The sequence below is a fragment of the Budorcas taxicolor genome, chromosome 6 (genome assembly GCF_023091745.1).
Source record: "Budorcas taxicolor isolate Tak-1 chromosome 6, Takin1.1, whole genome shotgun sequence".
Classification (NCBI taxonomy): Eukaryota; Metazoa; Chordata; class Mammalia; order Artiodactyla; family Bovidae; genus Budorcas; species Budorcas taxicolor.
This window is the reverse complement of record NC_068915.1, coordinates 15,368,675-15,386,634: the sequence shown is the minus strand read 5'-3', so window position 1 is coordinate 15,386,634 and position 17,960 is coordinate 15,368,675. Positions and strand designations below refer to the sequence as shown.

Here is a 17,960-nt window from a genome sequence, read left to right as displayed (position 1 = left end):
TTTTTAAAATTTTCTTATTTTTAATATTGCCTTTGTTTTCACCTGAGTTAACTCACTTCCTCTACTTTTAGCATCCCAAGTTAATGGTTATTCATTAGTCTTTTAATCATATGCCTATACTATTTGTCTAATACTTACTGGATGCTGAAAGATTCATTCTGGATTCCTCCAAGAGTAATGTCTAGTCTCTCTTCTTACCTGATAAATGTACAGTATTTTATTTCCAAATAAAGATTAAACTACAGACAATGATTGAGCCAGAAAGAGCAACCTAAATTTGTTGATATCAAAATTAGTACCCATCCCAATAGCTTACATTGCCTCTCTACCATCAGCGAGTTAATAAACAATATGGATAAATAATGCTGTCAGAGTCTTATGTATTTCCAGTCTTTCCATTGTTGTACAAGACTAATTCTAGATTCTCCAGCAGTTGAAATGAGCTGGTGCTCCTACCATAAATATTTTTTCTAATATGAAGGATGGGGGAACATGTTTTCTTTTGAAAATAAAAACAGTGCTATAATCAGAAACACTTTATTAGTAAGTTCAAGTGGTATTAGCAAAGACTGTAAATGTAACACCCATACAGATGACTGTAGGGATGAAATGAAGACAACAACAAAAAAACCAACCAACCAACAACTGACTTTCTCTTTTTCTGTTTCTGCCCTTACTTTAATAAATTACCAATGCAAAGCAACTGGAATGCCAAATTCTCTGCATGGGAATGGCTATGGCTCTGAAAAACTTTGTGGAAGCTCCTCCTCACTTTCTTTTGATTGCTTCACAACCATCAGAGAAGGAGACGGGAAGAGAAATACTTCACAAAAATCAGCATAATATCTAATAAAATATTAAGCACATTAATTTAAAAGTCTTTTTCTGTTTATTTCTCTTGTACCACTCACGATAACCTGGAAAGTGGAATTCTCACCAATTTATTCCTTACAAGCATATCCTCCAAAACAGATGCTTGGGAAAAAAAGCAAATAAAAATGAAATACAGAAAGAAACAGAAGACATAAAATTATAGAGGACTTGAAAAGAGCATTGCCGATCATATCCTTAAGAAATAAAAGACACTGATTTCTGGAGTCAACAGAAAAAGTCCCATGGAAATTTTGAGCACGTTAAAGACTAAAAAGTTTATACAAATAGATGATTGTTTTTCACTCTGAGAAATTATTTTTAGCCTGTTAAAAAGCATTCATCTAAAGAACTTAATTTGGTAAGAAATGTTATGAACAGAATGGAAAGAATGTATTTCTCACTGGACTCTTTTTCCATAGATAAAATTGCTATTCCAGATTTCGGCACTGGGGCTATGGAGAACTGGGGACTCATCACTTACAGAGAAACAAACCTGCTTTATGACCCTGATGAATCTGCCTCATCAAACAAACAGAGGGTGGCTGCTGTGATAGCCCATGAGCTTGTGCATCAGGTATAGAATCTTAGCACCAACTAGGGAGAAATAAAGCAGGAAATAAATGCTGAGTAAATAATAAACTAGGGAGAAATAAAGCAGGAAATAAATACTTCTGTGTCATTACAAAACTTGCATGAACAAATTACTATATTGAAAATTTCTCAGCCTCTGTACCATAGGCATGGGAATCTAACTATCTCTTTATTGCTGATAATTGCAGTGGTTTGGAAATATTGTGACCATGGAATGGTGGGAAGACTTGTGGCTAAATGAAGGATTTGCTTCCTTCTTTGAGTACCTGGGAGTAGACCATGCAGAAAAAGACTGGCAAATGGTAAGCTTGAAACACGTAAACTTCAATCTCTATTTTGCTCGTGCCAAGCAGACTGGGGACTTTGGACTAGGACAGTGGCCCTGAGTTAGGGACCATGTGCAGTACTGAACTGGGAACTGTGCTGGGAGGACGGGGTGGAGCCAGCTGGCTCCAGTGACTGTACCATGCTCAGAGCCTACACCCAAGCAACTGAACACCACAAGCCTAGGATGTCATTGGTAGTCATTCAAGAACACATGCCAAGGCAGGAAAAAATGTCCAGCTTAAACAGAGTGAACTCTGTGTTCAAGAAAGTATCCGTAGTTCTAACCCTTTGAAAAATGTCTAAGCCTAATTTTATAAATGACTTCCCTTACACAGTTTGCTGAAATGATGGCAAAGAGATAAATGGCAAAGAGATAAGCACATAAACTTAGTAGTTAGACTCAGGTTTAAATCCTGGATGAATCATTTTAAGGTGTGTTACAGGGAATGTGACCTTGAGCAAGTTATATACGCTCTCTGAGTCCATTCTCTCTTCCATTAAAGAACATTGTTCTCTATCTCGTAAGCTTAAAGGCGCCCCGAAAAATGTACAGGTAATTACTATTATTAACTGTGTGTCCCCGAGGGGCCTGGAACAGAGGCTTCTATGAACTCTACAGATACTGTTTTCCTGAAAAGCTATATCTGTTTTCAAGTATATTTACATGATGTAAGTATCTCCAGGGGATCTTCCCGACCCAGGAATCAAACCCGGGTCTCCCACATTGCAGGCAGACACTTTACCATCTGAGCCACCAGGGAAAGCATATGCTTATCAGTTTGTACATGTAAAAGTGTAAGCATGTGAAAGAAATGTCACAGAAGGTTGTCTACTGTACAGACAACTGCCCTCTACTGGACAGAATGAGAAGACCGTTATATGCCCGAAGTACTTCAAGTCTGCACAACCTGGTTCAAAAACTAAAAAAGTTAATTTGCAACAATTGCTTCCTTAAAATTTAATCTACATCAGAATTTTTCATCTGGAACTATTGGGCCAGATATTTCTTTGTTGTGGGGGTATTCTATGTATTGTAGGCTATTTATCAGCATCCCTGGCCTGTATCTACTAGATTTGGGTAAATCTCCATCCCAATTGTAAAACCAAAATTTCCCCACATATTTTCATATGTCACCTAGGGGACAAAATTCCCCTAGCTGAAGACCATTCATTTATGTTGAAAAATGCTGATTTTGTAATTTGTTGAAATTAAACTATATAAATGAAAAGTTCTTTTGTCCTTTACTTTTTATAAAGTAACCCTCTATATATCAAGATATAAGAAATTATAACATTTTAATATTGCTATATTATGCATAATAAATATGTAATATTTTAACATTTAATATTTAGTGTTTCAAAAACACCAATTAAATATTAGAACAATTTAGTATTCAGTTCTTAAATGAAATGTAATCATATGATCCAACTCATTCATTCTTCATCCATTCATTCATTCTTCATTCTATGAACACTACAGAGGTCTCAAAACTAAATAAAACACACACACACTTCCTGCCCTTATAAAAGCTCCCAATTTAGGGTCTGGTGGTGAAGGGGATAGATGAACAAAGATGCATTGTAAGAAAGCTTGCTAAGTACCACAATAGTGGAGCCTTATTTCACAGGTGAGAACTCTGATGCCCAGGAAGGTAATATAAGTTTGCAATATTACATAGACAGTTGGTAACACAACCAAGACTAGAGTCAAATTTACTGACATTGAGAATAAGATTCTTTCTTCTTATCAAAACATTTTAGGGACATAAAAATTAAAATTTAAATCAAATTATCTTGACTGACAGTCATCATTTGACAATAGTATCCTGCCTATCATAAATGGAATTCACAAACTTGTAAAATGTAAACCAATATAGCATCCTCCCTTTTGGAAATATTTTTTGATTAAGTAAGACCAATAAAGCTTTCGATTTTTTATTAGTAGTGCTTTATTAGAGCTAGATTTCAGATTCTGATTAAGAATCAAAATGATAACAGCAGCTAATGTGCTAAGATTTCACTGTATGCCAAGAACTATGTCAAATGCTTGCATGCATTGTCTCATTAAATCCCCTGCACATTTCTGAAAAGTAGCTGCCATCATTACTCCTATTTAATGAGTGAGGGAAATTACTTAAACTTACATGTCGAGAAAATGAGCTTTGAATCCACAAAGCTTTACTATAGGGCTAGATCTCTCAACCACTCTATTTTGCTGTGAAAACCTAGGGTTGGAATGAGAAGGTAAATATTAGAACTAATGCAAAAGTTAGTATTTTCTTCAATAATGAATCATCCAAATTCCAATGATTAGTTGGCAGAAAAGACCCCTAAAACGTCCATTTTTGGCAAATCAATATTCTTCCTTACTTCTCAGACAAATTTGTGAGGTGATAGCATCATTCCTATTGCACAGATATGGAAACAGAGCCTCAAAAGTTTGGCACATGTCTGAAAGTCATAAAGAAATAGCAGAAACAGAATTTATAAATGCTTGTGTCTTCTTGGCCAGCCATATAGGGGCAAAGTCAAAGGAATTATATGTGGAGGAAGGGAATGGAATCAGTATAGAAAAATCAATGCAAAATTTGATTAATTGGACACCTAATGCTTGCTTTAAATAACATGAGTCAATCTGTGTTCTATAAATATTTTTATATATAAACCAGTATAAAGTGCTGTATTTCTTTGGTTCATTGTCATTTCAGCGTGATCAGATAATACTTGATGATGTATTACCTGTGCAGGAGGATGATTCTTTGATATCTTCACACCCAATTGTAGTCACTGTGACAACTCCTGATGAAATAACATCTGTTTTTGATGGAATTTCCTATAGTAAGGTGGGGAAAATATGACACTGTTTTGAATGTCTTCCTGTTTAATGGCTTTTTCCTTAGCAAATGCCTAAAAATGGTAAGAATGGTTAGATTATGTTAATGGGTTTGGAGAAATAGTGTAGAGCTTATGCCAGTGCAGAATATTCCACAGTTTGCAATTTTCAGTGGAAATAATCAGTGCTAGTCATTGTCACAGAATTCTGAATCAGATTCTTTTTAAAGTTTCTCTTTTCACTTTTGCTTAAAATGGCTCTCATTCTGATAACTGAACATTTATACTTTAAACATCCAATTTAAAATTATTTGATTTGATTATTTGAATGACATTAAATCTTTTTCTGTAGTCAATGAGAAATGCCATATACATGGACACCTTTTCTAGTAGAGTGCTTCCAGTAAGTATTTAAATCCCAGTCCATTTAAGGAATTACTTTCATCCAGTTTCATATAAGATTTAAAGATGAATGACTTTTGTTAGTATGTCATAGATGGGGCATTTTTATCCATTAATTCTATGAAAGGTGTTGAAAATCCACAGTGACGCAAAGTTTCATGCTACCCATTTTCTCTTACAACTTTTTCTCCTGTAGCTTCTCTTCTAAACATATTCCACATTTGTATGCAGCATATTTTAGTCAATTTTCTACCTCAGCTTCTTATGGTTTACCAACTATACTAAGTTGTCCAAAAACCTCTGTAAACTAATAAATTTTATTGTTCTAGGAGATACTCAAAGTTTTATTTAAGACAAACTATGATAATTATTAAAATGAATAGTAGATAAAATTGGCTTGAATGAAAAATACCATATATTAGTATCTGAAGCTTATAGCGTCGTATTTTTTGGCTTTCCCTCTCATATATTCTCATGGCATTTTTAGACTTCCTTTATTCGTTTTTCTTTTACATTGTCAATTATTCTTTTTATCTTTCAGTTAAAATGAAAACTTTGAATCTACTTATAGTATATTCTGATAATTCATGGAGACACATTTATATTTATTAAATGACCTTCTTCCTAAGTCCCAGGTATTCCATGGGTTTAAGGTATTAGGTCAGAAATAAACACATGTTTCTAAGCCTTTAGCCTTCTACTAGGTACAAAAATAACTTATATTTTAATAAATTACAGTAAAAATTGCTAATTCAAATGAGGAAGCAATGTTTCTCTGGTCAGCTACTTGAAAATTGATTTTTAAAATCTATTTTGGCTATTGTTGTTCTTGTCTAGTCGCTAAGTCATGTCCGACTCTTTACAACCCCATGGACTATAGCCTGCCAGGCTCCTCTGTCCATGGGATTTCCTAGGCAAGAATATTGAATGGGATGTCATTTCCTTCTCCAGGGGATCTTCCCAACACAGGGAACGAACCCGGGTCTCCTGCAGTGGCAGGTGGATTCTTTACTACTAAGCCACCAGGAAGCCGTTTAAATCTACCAATAAAGTGTTTTAGAGTTAGTCTTATAACATATGAAAAGCAAGTAGAGAGCAGAGGTATTCATCAGATACTTCAGACTAAATAAAACCAAGTAAGATAAACCATTTTGGAAGAGAAGGGTTTCATGCCTAAATTATGTGTCTTTGTGTGTGGATAGTGCTCAGTTGTGTCCGACTCTTTGCGATTCCATAGACTGTCTAGGCTCTGCTGTCCATGGACGTTTCCAGCAAGAATACTGGAGTGAGTTGCCATTTCCTTCTCCAGGGAATCTTCCTAACCCAGGGGTTAAACTTGCATCTCTTGTGTCTCCTGCATTGGCAGGCAGATTCTTTACCACTGCACCACCTGGGCTTCAGTAAATTATATGTCTAATCTATATTAGAAATTATATGTCTAACCTATATTAAACTATATGACCTGATTAATCCCTCAACTGTTTACTCCCCTCTGTTAAATATAATTTTCCCAACTATTCCAATATACCTAAGAAGTTGCCAGAATTTTATCCTGAAATTGGTTTCCTTGTTCAAAGATGACTTAATACTTTTTTCCCCAAGTTTCTCTTTCATTAGGAAAGCCCCATCTACTGGTTCATGTGGTGAAGTGCAATAATTATTTGAATCTTAGGTTCATGAAAGGCTGGCCCTTGTATCCTTTTCTTCCTGCCTTTTAGTTATTTTAGAAGCATAGATATGGAGGTATGCCAGATGGTATTTTCACCCTAGAATCACAGATTGATAACCATTTAGCAGAGTCATCTTGAAGACATTATCCCACAAATATGGTCATGAGATAGTAGTCCCAATAGAGATCACTGATATTTGTTTCTTTTGTATATCCTCTATTAGTTTTACTTGCCATTCTTTTACATCATAGGGAGCTTCCATTCTGAGAATGCTTGAAAACTGGATAACACCAGAGAAATTTCAAATAGGATGTCAGGTATGATTTATTACTTTTAATACTATTAAAATCTACACTGGTATGTGGCTGGTGAATGTTAAGATATGTGATTAATTAAGGGCAATTCCCCTTTGACTTTTACTTTCCTTGTTCAGGAATAGATAATATTGCAAACTCAAAAAAAGTGATTTCACATACAGTCTGTTACCTGTATCGGGTCTGTAACTGTCACTTAGCCAAAGTTTCACAGAGAAGTTAACAGATTACTTCGTTATTTTTGATATCCTTTACAGGGCTAGGGCTTGGAAAATGTCCTTTCCCTTCCTAAGATATTAGTAGTAGAAACACTTTGTTTCATTTTGTGCTTACCAGTAACAACTGAGGGACCATTATCGAGAGATCTAGGTCATCGTGAACTTTTGACTAGAATGACTATATTGTAATTTTTCAAAGTGAAGAAGCAAATGTCAATATAGAATATTCAAAAGCACTAATCTAGGTAAAATTAGTTACTTTTACTATACTATAAGCTGCAATCCTCTCACTCAGAAGAAGCAAGGAACTAATTTAAAAAACAGTAACAACAGTGATGAGAACCACGCAAACTGATCCAGGACTCAGAATTCTCTTCACTGTAATCTCAGGCAAATCTCTTCTCCTCTTTAGACACCAGTTTCCTTCACCCCCAAAATGTGAGAGTCGCATAAAACAGTATTTTAACGTTCCTTTCAGTCCCAAGATTGCATGTTTCTCAGTACAAGACAACTGTGACGATACAAAGAAGTTCCTCTAAATTAATTTTAAGAAGATACTATTCACTAAAAATCATCATTACGTAGGTAGCTACGATTATAATCATTACCGTTTCAAGTATCCAATTATTTTACTAAGAAAGAATGATCTATACAAAACTCTGGAACGAAATTTGATAAAATGTGCCTTTCGTTTCCTCTCCCTTCCTTTGCCTGCCCTCCAGTGGCAGTGCTGAGCAGGCAACCAACCAAAAGAACAAACATGAACGCAGCATTTCAAACTGTTTTCAACCCTCTCCCAGGTATCTTGGAGCAGTCCTGCTAATATTGTTTTATCTCTCCATGGCTAAAAAAAGGAATTTAGAAGATAACATGACTTAGGAATAGCACGTCTTGAAAGTTAAAGCAACTTAGAGTGAAAATGATATGTACAAAGTCAACCACTGGTTTATTTTCTTTGAAGATTCAAAGACCACTTAAGAAGGTTCTGTTTCCATCAAAGACACCTATATTTTAAACAGGACAATTCTAGAGTATAACAGAGAAGAGATTACAGTAGGAATTTTGGAAGGTTTCCTGGAGAACCACAAGTAGTGCCCAATTATGAGATTAGAAGACTAGGAATTTTCTTTAGGGATATCACAGTATCCCTGAAAACTCATATGCAGAGAGGTTTGGGGACCAGAACTGACAAAATGGGGAAACTTCTAGTTAAAAATATTTTGTATCTGTATTGTAAAAATATTTGAAAAATGAAGGCTTACACTTTAAAGTGAGTAATTTCCCCAGTTTATCCATTATCATCATCATGATGATTATTATTCCAAAGACTGTATATTCATTTCTTTAGAACAAAAATCTGCAAATTACTACTACAGCTTGTGGGCCAAATCCAGTCCACCACCCATTTTTGTAAGGTCTGCAAATGAAAATCATGTCTACATTTTTAAATGGCAGGAAAAAATCAAAAGAAGCACATTTCATGACATGTGAACATTGCATGGAATTCAAATATCAGTGCATAAATAATGCTTCACTGGAAGACAGCCATGATTACTCACTTACATATTATCTTGGCTGCTTTGGGGCTATGGAGGCAGAGTTGAGTAGTTGTGACAGAGCTTTTATGGCTCACAACACTTAAAATCTTTACAGCTTTTTATGGAAGAAGTTTGCTGAGAGCCCTGGCTTAGAGCCAAGCTGACCAGTTTTTATCTTTGCATATCACTTAAACCACTCATGAGTGATGGGACCGTCTAGTATCTGAGATGAGAAAACACTACTGGTGTAAATAAAGGTAAGGGATACAGCTGGTAGTGGACAGTTTAACACTAATACGTGAACATCATAGAATCATGAGTCTTTTTTCCCTACCAGATCAAAAATGTTATAGTCTGCTGACTGTCTGCTGAACAGTTGACTGTCCTTAAGTACCTTGCATTGTATATCCTGAAAAAATTAAACTTTCCCTCTCCTGTTCACAATTCCACTAGACTAAAAAAAAAAAAAATTATCTCATTAATAATAAAAAGTATTTCTTATACTTTACAAATAAATCATTATTTGTACAGTGTTTTTATAGGTTATGAAATGTTTTACATACAGAATATCATTTGGTTTTCATTCCAGGTATACTTGCTATATTATACATTAGAATGAGATTGTTGAAAGGTTCACTCATGTTGTGAAAGTATGGAAAAAGCAAACATTGACTTCTGAAATATTTATCTTTCACATGCAGAATTACTTGAAAAAACACAAATTTGAGAATGCCAAAACTTCAGATTTCTGGGCAGCACTTGAAGAGGTAATGAGAAGTATATCCTCAAAAATTCCTTTGATTAACAAATGATTTATCAATCATTTCTTTATCTGATTATTCTATCCTTTTATTTCCCTTATTTGTTGATTGATTATTCTCTATTTTTTTTTAATCTTAGGCAAGTAATCTCCCAGTGAAAGAAGTAATGGACACCTGGACCAATCAGATGGGTTACCCTGTACTTAATGTGAACAATATGAAGAACATCACACAGAAACGCTTTCTGTTGGACTCGAGAGCTAATTCTTCCGAGCCACATTCAGCTTTTGGGTAAGACTCTATAATGTACTTCAGGGGAAGCAGAAATTTGATGGAAATACTGGCAATTCATTTAGAACTTGTTCTTCGGTACCTGATTCATAAGCACAGTGTCTTTATGGAAATAAAGACATTTAGAAATAGCTCAGTCATCTCTGGGTTCAAAATGGTGGATTGAGCATGTGCATGCAAGTCTTATTCTTCCCAGAAGTGACTGAATAAGGAAATAGAAGTACTAAAAGAAATAAACTCAGAGAAGTAAAGAAAACAGAGAGGAACTCTGAAGTTCCTAGATGGGAGGGAGGGAGGAATATAGACAGAAAACAAACTGAGAAGGTGCAGCCAGATGAAAAGAGACTTGAGCAGAGGTGGAAGCTGATTTCCCCTACCCTAGATGGGCCTGGGCTCAATGTCAGCACTCAGAGTGGACGGCAGGAGTGAGAAGTGAGGTTGAAAGTAGGGCAGTTAATTTGAAGTCTGCACTCAGGACCATTGCATTAGCCAGACCCCTCTCCCTCCACTTTCCCTTCACTGACTGCCATTCTTTCCTCTGCACAGAGCTCGCAAAAGTCTGGCAATGACCCAGCAAAACCCAGAGGGCTTTTTTTTTTTCCTGAACAAATTGACTAAAACAGTGGAGGAAAGCTAAGAATTCCCATTTGGTTGGTACACTCAGAGAAAAGCTTTCCTCCTCGTGGCATTTGTAGGTTGAATGGGCTGGAGCTGCCAGCTCCACTCATACATACACAGAGCCTCTAGTCAGACTTCCTGTTCAGCGGAGAAGTCTGTCTCAAAAATATACCTCTCTTCTCAACAGTAGAGGGGTTAAATACAAGACACCAAGAATAATCAATGTAGTCCTTCTTTCTTAAACATGAATGAACATCAAAGATAACAAGATGCATGAAAAAAATCTAAAAAACATAAAAGTCAAAATCTCACATGAACAAACAATAAACCCATCTCAATAACAGACATAATTGAAATAAAAAAATTTATGAAATATATTGAGATCAAAGCTCTTATACACATTAACTAAGAGCAGATTGTTTTTGAAAGGACAAACTGAAAATATAAAAGAGCTATGAAAGATTAAAATTTCAGTTGTCAAAGAAATTAATAGACCAATTCAAAATAAATTTCCAGAATTCTCTAAAAGTACAGGACAAGCATATACAGAACTGGCAAGTGTGAAAGAGAAGATAAATATGAAACAAACCTAGCACCAACTAATACAAGTCTCTCAAAAAAGGAAAACAGAAACTTAATGGGCATATTATATCAAAGAAAGAATAAAAGACAAAGGATTCTGATTAAAAAGTCCCATTGAGTACATAGTACAAAATGATAACAACCAAAACATACTTAGCTACAGCCTCATGAAATTTCAGAGAATAAGGGTACATGAGGTACTGTGACATTAGAATTATTCACAACTCTGAACACAAGAAGAACATAAAGCAGACATTTAAAATGTAGATGCAAAAAATATTTTCAACCTCTGATTCTCTACCCAGTCCCTAAACCAAAAGTAACAGCATAGTGAGGACATTGGACATTCTCTGACATGCGGCCCCAGAAAATGCTTTACATGCTGCACTTAGAAAGTTACTAAGGCTACACTCCAGGTGAACTGGAGCAGGGAGAGAAAAAATACGAATATATAAAAAAAGAGGAAGACAGAGGATCCAGGAAACAGTGTATCAGTCCTAGGAGATCCATGGAAGGAAATACAGGTCAGTGCCCATCCGGTGGGCTCACAGTGCTGTAGGAGCAGGAAGACTGGAGCTGAGTTAGGTGAGCTGCAGGAAAAAGACAGCATGATCGGGAGGATGGCAAAATTGAGGGGTTGCTGAAGGCCTATCAGTTTGGTCAACTGTAAAGAAGAAAAATTAGAAAAAAAAATCAAGGCCATATGTAAAAATTGTGATCCAAAAAAAAAAAAAGAAGCAGGTAGAATGATTTTATATGAAGAAGTATTTTATATGAAGAAGTAGAATGAAGTATAAGGAAAAGGAGTCTCCTGCACTGGCAGGTGGATTCTTTACCACTGAGCTACCAGGGAAATCCAAAAAGGAGTCTATTTTACCCTTATAAAATAAGGTGTTAGGGGAAATTTTTACTTAAGTGACTCAAAGGCCATGAAATCAAACCATAGAAAAGGAAATATAACTCCAACACACTTCTTGGCCAACAATAGGTATACAGCATAAGTCCATATATGTTATTTGTTGTCTTTTAGTTTTTATAATCAACCAATGGATAACATGTTAAAATTTTGTTCTGGTGGCAGGTTAGATTGTACATATAAACAGTTTTAACACTGTAACAAGAAAAAAAAATAGTTGACAGAAGAAAGGAGGTGGAAAAGGAAGAAAAGGTACAAGAATGTTGGGATACTGATTCAGTGGTGGACTGAAGCTGGTTTTAATCCCAACTCAGAGATGTCATTCCAGTAGCCTGAAATTGGTCATGATGTGAGTTAATAGAAATCAGCAAATAACACATTCCACCTTCCACTCCACCCTGAGAACCAGTTATTGAGCCTTTACTAGCACTGCACAAGAGAACCTTATTCTACAGTTAGGAGAGAGTAGCAATACTAAAATTTATAAAAACAAGAAATGGCAGTATGAGTATATTATCTAAAGGAACAACTGTAATTTATACAAAGTCTAAGAATAGCAATAATTTTGCTTTATTAAAATTTGACTGTTAAAGGGAGAATGAAAAAGAAAACAGTGAAAGTGAATTAAATCACCCTCTTTTGTGGGTGAGTTAATAAATACTACCTAAAAAATATAGAGGAATTTACAGTTACAGGACATCCAAAGAACTAAAACCAAAAGCATTTAAAAGGCAGTGCTTCTGAGAGAGGTGCTGGCCTGTGGGTAGAGTGGAGGAGACTTTTCAATAGCAGTTTCCCTCGTTTTTGATTGAAGATGTCTTTATTTACAATGCATAAATGAAATTCTCCTGAATATTTTAACAATTACAAACTCAATCAATCAAATTATTTTGTATATTTCATTTACAAGAAACTTCTAAACGACACTACTTAGTGAAGTGAAAGTGAAATTCCCTCAGTTGTGTCCGACTCTGCAATCCCATGGAGTACACAGTCCATGGAATTCTCCAGGCCAGGATTCAGGAGTGCGTAGCCTTTCCCTTCTCCAGGGGACCTTCCCAACCTAGGTCTCCTGCATTGCAGGCAGACTCTTTACCAACTGAGCTATCAGAGAAACCCCCAATACCACTGAAAACGTTATTAAATTCCATTTACAATTTCAAATATAAACACCTAAAGACACAGATTTATAAATCTAATTTAAAATACTTTTCTATACATTTTTATGGATATAACAAACTAAAATTCATAAATATGGCATATCAAATTTCTTGGACATTTTCAACACATTAAGCTTCAAAAACAACAACAAAAAGAATCAAACCTTTAACTTTACAAAATAAGACTTTTCTAGCACATGAAAAGATGCTCAACATTACTAAATATCAGAGAAATGCAAGTGAAAACTACAGTGAGGTGTCACCTCACACTGGTCAGAATGACAAGCAGCAAAAAACCTACAAACAATAAATGTTGGAGAGGGTATGGAGAAAAGGGAACGCTCTTACACTGTTGGTGGGAACATAAATTGGTACAAATACTATGGAGAACAGTATGAAGTTTTCTTAAACTACAAAGAGAACTACCAGATGATCCAACAATCCTACTACTGGGCATATATCTGGAGAAAACTGTAATTTGAAAAGACACATGTACCCCAGTGTTCATCAGCACTGTCTATAATAGCCAAGACATGGAAGCAATCTACACGTCCATCAACAGAAGAATGGGTGAGGAACGTGTGGCATGTATATACAATGGACTACTACTCAGCCGTAAAAGGAACAAAATAGGGCCATTCGAAGCAACATGGACAGACCTAGAGATTCTCACACCAAGTGCGTTAAGTCAGAGAAAGACAAATATCATATGATATCACTCATATATGGAATCATATTTGGAACAGACTCATAGGTTTCAAAAATACACTTAGGGTTACTAAAGGGGAAACATGGTGGCGGAGTATAAATTAGGAGCTTGGGATTAACATACAGACAACTCTGTATAGAACAGATGGCCAACAGGGGCCTACTGTATAGCACTGGGAACTCTGCTCAGTATTCTACAATGACCTACATGGGAAAAGAATCTGAAAAGAATGATATATGTATATGTATAACGGAATCACTATGCTATATACCTGAAACTGACATTGTAAGTCAATTATAGTCCAGTAAAATTACAATAACAAAAAAAACCCCAGCAAAATCAGATTTTTCTAGACATTTAAACATGACTACTGAGTGAAGACAGTCTGAGACTTTCAGTTAAAATTACAAATCCAATATGTCATTCCCTCTAATTTGCCAGATTTCTTAAACATCTCAACTACTATAAAAGCTGACAAAATATGTGCCGCACAGCCAGTGGTTTCTAAACTTATCACCCTGGTATGACAACAACTTTTACAAAAGAGTTAATACTATAGCCATTGCTGTATAATTAGTTATTTTTGTAGACATTAATGGAGTGCCAACTGCTCCCAACTGAAGAGAACAAAACCACAACCGCAGGATCGCCCAGCCACTGGGGCTGGTCACAGGAACCTGGGTGTGCCGCTTTGGGGATATCATCTCAGACCGCCCCCCTACCCAACTGAACCCCCTCCGAGACAGTATTCTGGCTAAATAAAAGCCATACACTAAATCCCCTGGAAACTATTCCAATTTCATCCATGCTGATTTTAATTGTCTTTTAGCTTAACACTTGCTTTGGGTGGAGACAATTTTGTACCCACCACACTCCAGGTGGCTTCTAATCGCCACTGCCTGATTTCTATTGTAGAGACCCTTCACCTTCTTCCTCTCATTTTAAATAGTCTCACTGACCTTATCTTACAGTCACATATATAAAGCATCACAAGATCACTTACTCAATAGCAATTAGGATAATATGAGGAAGGAGAATTACAGGGCGTAAAGAAAGTGTCTCAGGAAGTGTTTAATAACCGTAAGCTGGTTCTTTTATAGTTAGTTCTATGTTCCAGCAAATTATCACTAGATTGGCCCATTGTAATACTGCTAGAGCCTCTGGATATTAAAGTTTTAGAAACATTTCTCTCTCGCAAAACAAGCTTGCATTTGGAACTTTCACAGTAATTATTCTCTCCTGCCATATGTGTCCACTGATACACTGAGCCTGAGGCAAGAGGTGTGGTGGAGTAGAGAAGGCTACAGAAGACTTTCTGTCTTGAGGAAGTGATTCTTAAACTGAGTAAAAATTGATGTTGAGGGTGACTGTCAGGGTTGTCAAAATAGAAAACATGTATGAAGGCTCTAACGTTGAAAAGGAGCATTTTACATATGATATGCAATACTGATCGGGCGTTTACTAAGTAGCTGCCACAATTTTAAGTGCTTTAGAGTATTTTTTTATAACAGATGGAGAAATTTAGGCAGAACATGATTAAACAGCTTATTCAAGGTTGCACAGAGTGTAAGTGATGGATCCTCAATTTGAATGCAGGCAGTCTGGCTCCAAGAACTGGGTGACAAAGAGGCCCTGGGAAGAGTTGGGGGCAGATAAAGCTGGAGAGGAAGATGGGGGCCAGGCGTGCAGACCACGTTAAAGATTCGAACAAAAGAGTGTGCAAATTCAAGGAATTTAAGGCAAGAACAGGCAGGATCACGTTTATAATTTTCAGAGTTCCCCTCTAGTGTACAATGGAGAACAGATCACGTGGGGCCAGTGTGGATTCAGGGAGACCTGGTAGGATGATATCATAGTGGGTGACCTCTGTGAGAGATGATGGAGTTGCTGGGGCCCGCACCAGGAGAGGGGCTAGGGCTGGGGGCATGTGGCGGATGTTCCAAAGATTGACTTGAGCTAAAATTTCCAGTTAAAGAATAAACAGTGTACAGGGAATCAAATCGGATGAATTTGCAAGGAACAATCTCCTTTTAGAAGATTGTTTTCATCTTGTTTATATGGAGGAGCCTAGTAGGCTGCAGTCCATGGGGTCACTAAGAGTTGGACACGACTGAGTAACTTCACTTTCACTTTTCACTTTCATGCATTGGAGAAGGAAATGGCAATCCACTCCAGTGTTCTTGCCTGGAGAATCCCGGGGATGGGGGAGCCTGGTGGGCTGCCATCTCTGGGGTCGCGCACAGTTGGACACAACTGAAGCGACTTAGCAGCAGCAGCAGCAGCATAGGGGTCATAGCCATATTTCTAGAGCACTGAAAAAGCTTTATAGACCCACTTTATGATACATATTCCATGCAATAGGGAACAGAATCTGTTTCCTGGCTTCCAGTTCAGGACTTTGGGAATTAAGTCACATGAATAGCACCTCAGGTGTTTCCAAAAATTCAAATTGCCAAAAACTTTCTAAGGCATGGAGGATGAAGAACACTCAGAATTATTAAATAACCTACTTCCAGTAAACTGGTAGGCACTTAAACCGGAGAAGCCAGTGGTGGTCACCTTGTTGAAACCTGTTACCAGCCCCCACCCCCCGAAAGCCTCAGCTCTCCCACAGTAAAGGAAATTCAGAGAAACTGGATATCTTGCTGGAGTGCAGATTCTGAAAATTAATAGTTCACGCCAAAATATAGGAAAATTAGAGTTTTTAGGCCCAATGAAGTCAGTCAGGGAGCGTCTGTATATCCTTTATTTTGGAGAGGAGAGATTATGATGGAGAAGACCTCCTTTCCTCTTCATAATATGTGAATGATTTGATACTTAGATCTGACCTGTTATCAGCTGACAGTTCAATTACATAAACGTACATAATTTATGTGATCATTCTATTAACCATAAATTGTTTTTTTTTACAGTTACTGTTTATGTTCTAGCAGATCAGATTGGCTATCTTTAATACTGCTATTTAATAGTCTTTACACATATAAAATTTTTAAAATATATTTCTTTCTTGAGAAACAAATTTCCACTGGGAAAGTTTCACAGTAGTTGTTCCCTTCTCTCACTCATATCCACTGATTTGTTAAGTCAAAGACAGCCAATGATGTTTTTAAACCTGTGGAACTGGATTTTCTAAAACTACTCCTGCATTATGGATCCCTCACCAAACAAACAAAAAAGATGTTATTGCCAATGGAACTAAGCATATCAGCCAGTCTAAAATCACTTTCAAAGTTATAATAAATCTTTATTTTTTAATATAAATTCATTTATTTTAATTGGAGGTTAATTAATCTTTAAATTGCATTCAGGCTTATCTGTTCCTGGGGATTCTCCAGGTAAGAATACTGGAGTGGGTTGCCATGCCCTTTTCCAGGGGATCCTCCCAACCCAGGGATCAAACTGAGGTCTCCCACATTGCAGGCAGATTCTTTACTGTCTGAGCCACCAGGGAAGTCCCATCAAGATTTAGAACATGGAACTATACTAACATTTATACTTTTCTTTAAATTTTTTGGTCTGAACCTTCAGATACTTTAAGAAAAATGTTAGATTAATAGATGTATGATTTTTAGTGATCATTTATCATAAAATCAATCTATTTGTTCCCTTTTTCAAAAAAGTTACAAATTATATATGCATAGGAAAATAAACCTAGATAATACAGGCTCTACTTCTAAGAACATTTCTTAAAAATCTATAGTGACTCTTGAACTAATAAGAAAGAAAAAAGAAATTATATAAAAAGTTGTCATTCCTTATTTTTCAATTTGATTTAAAAGCTAAATCATGCTGCTGCTGCTGCTACGTCACTTCAGTCGTGTCCGACTCTGTGCAACCCCATAGACGGCAGCCCACCAGGCTCCCCCATCCCTGGGATTCTCCAGGCCAGAACACTGGAGTGGGTTGCCATTTCCTTCTCCAATGCATGAAAGTGAAAAGTGAAAGGGAAGTCACTCAGTCGTGTCCGACTCTTCGCAACACCATGGACTGCAGCCCACCAGGCTCCTCGGTCCATGGGATTTTCCAGGCAAGAGTACTGGAGTGGGGTGCCATCGCCTTCTCCAAAGCTAGATCATAATGTATGCCTAATACCCCCAGAAAGGAATCTTTTTTCCCTCCAATCCTAGTATTCACTTGCTCTCTGTTCAGATATATTCC

At 36.6% G+C, this 17,960-nt stretch overlaps 1 protein-coding gene across 1 annotated transcript in view; it reads left to right on the top strand.

The window, feature by feature from the left end:
- The window catches only part of ENPEP (glutamyl aminopeptidase), an 80,377-nt gene that overhangs the window by 27,827 nt on the left and 34,590 nt on the right, over positions 1-17,960 (top strand). Inside the window, exons 5-10 of the mRNA XM_052642137.1 lie at positions 1,293-1,447; positions 1,653-1,766; positions 4,500-4,634; positions 6,947-7,012; positions 9,467-9,532; positions 9,666-9,817. Coding sequence (XP_052498097.1) covers positions 1,293-1,447; positions 1,653-1,766; positions 4,500-4,634; positions 6,947-7,012; positions 9,467-9,532; positions 9,666-9,817 — 688 coding nt within the window. The remainder of the gene's footprint in view (positions 1-1,292; positions 1,448-1,652; positions 1,767-4,499; positions 4,635-6,946; positions 7,013-9,466; positions 9,533-9,665; positions 9,818-17,960) is intronic.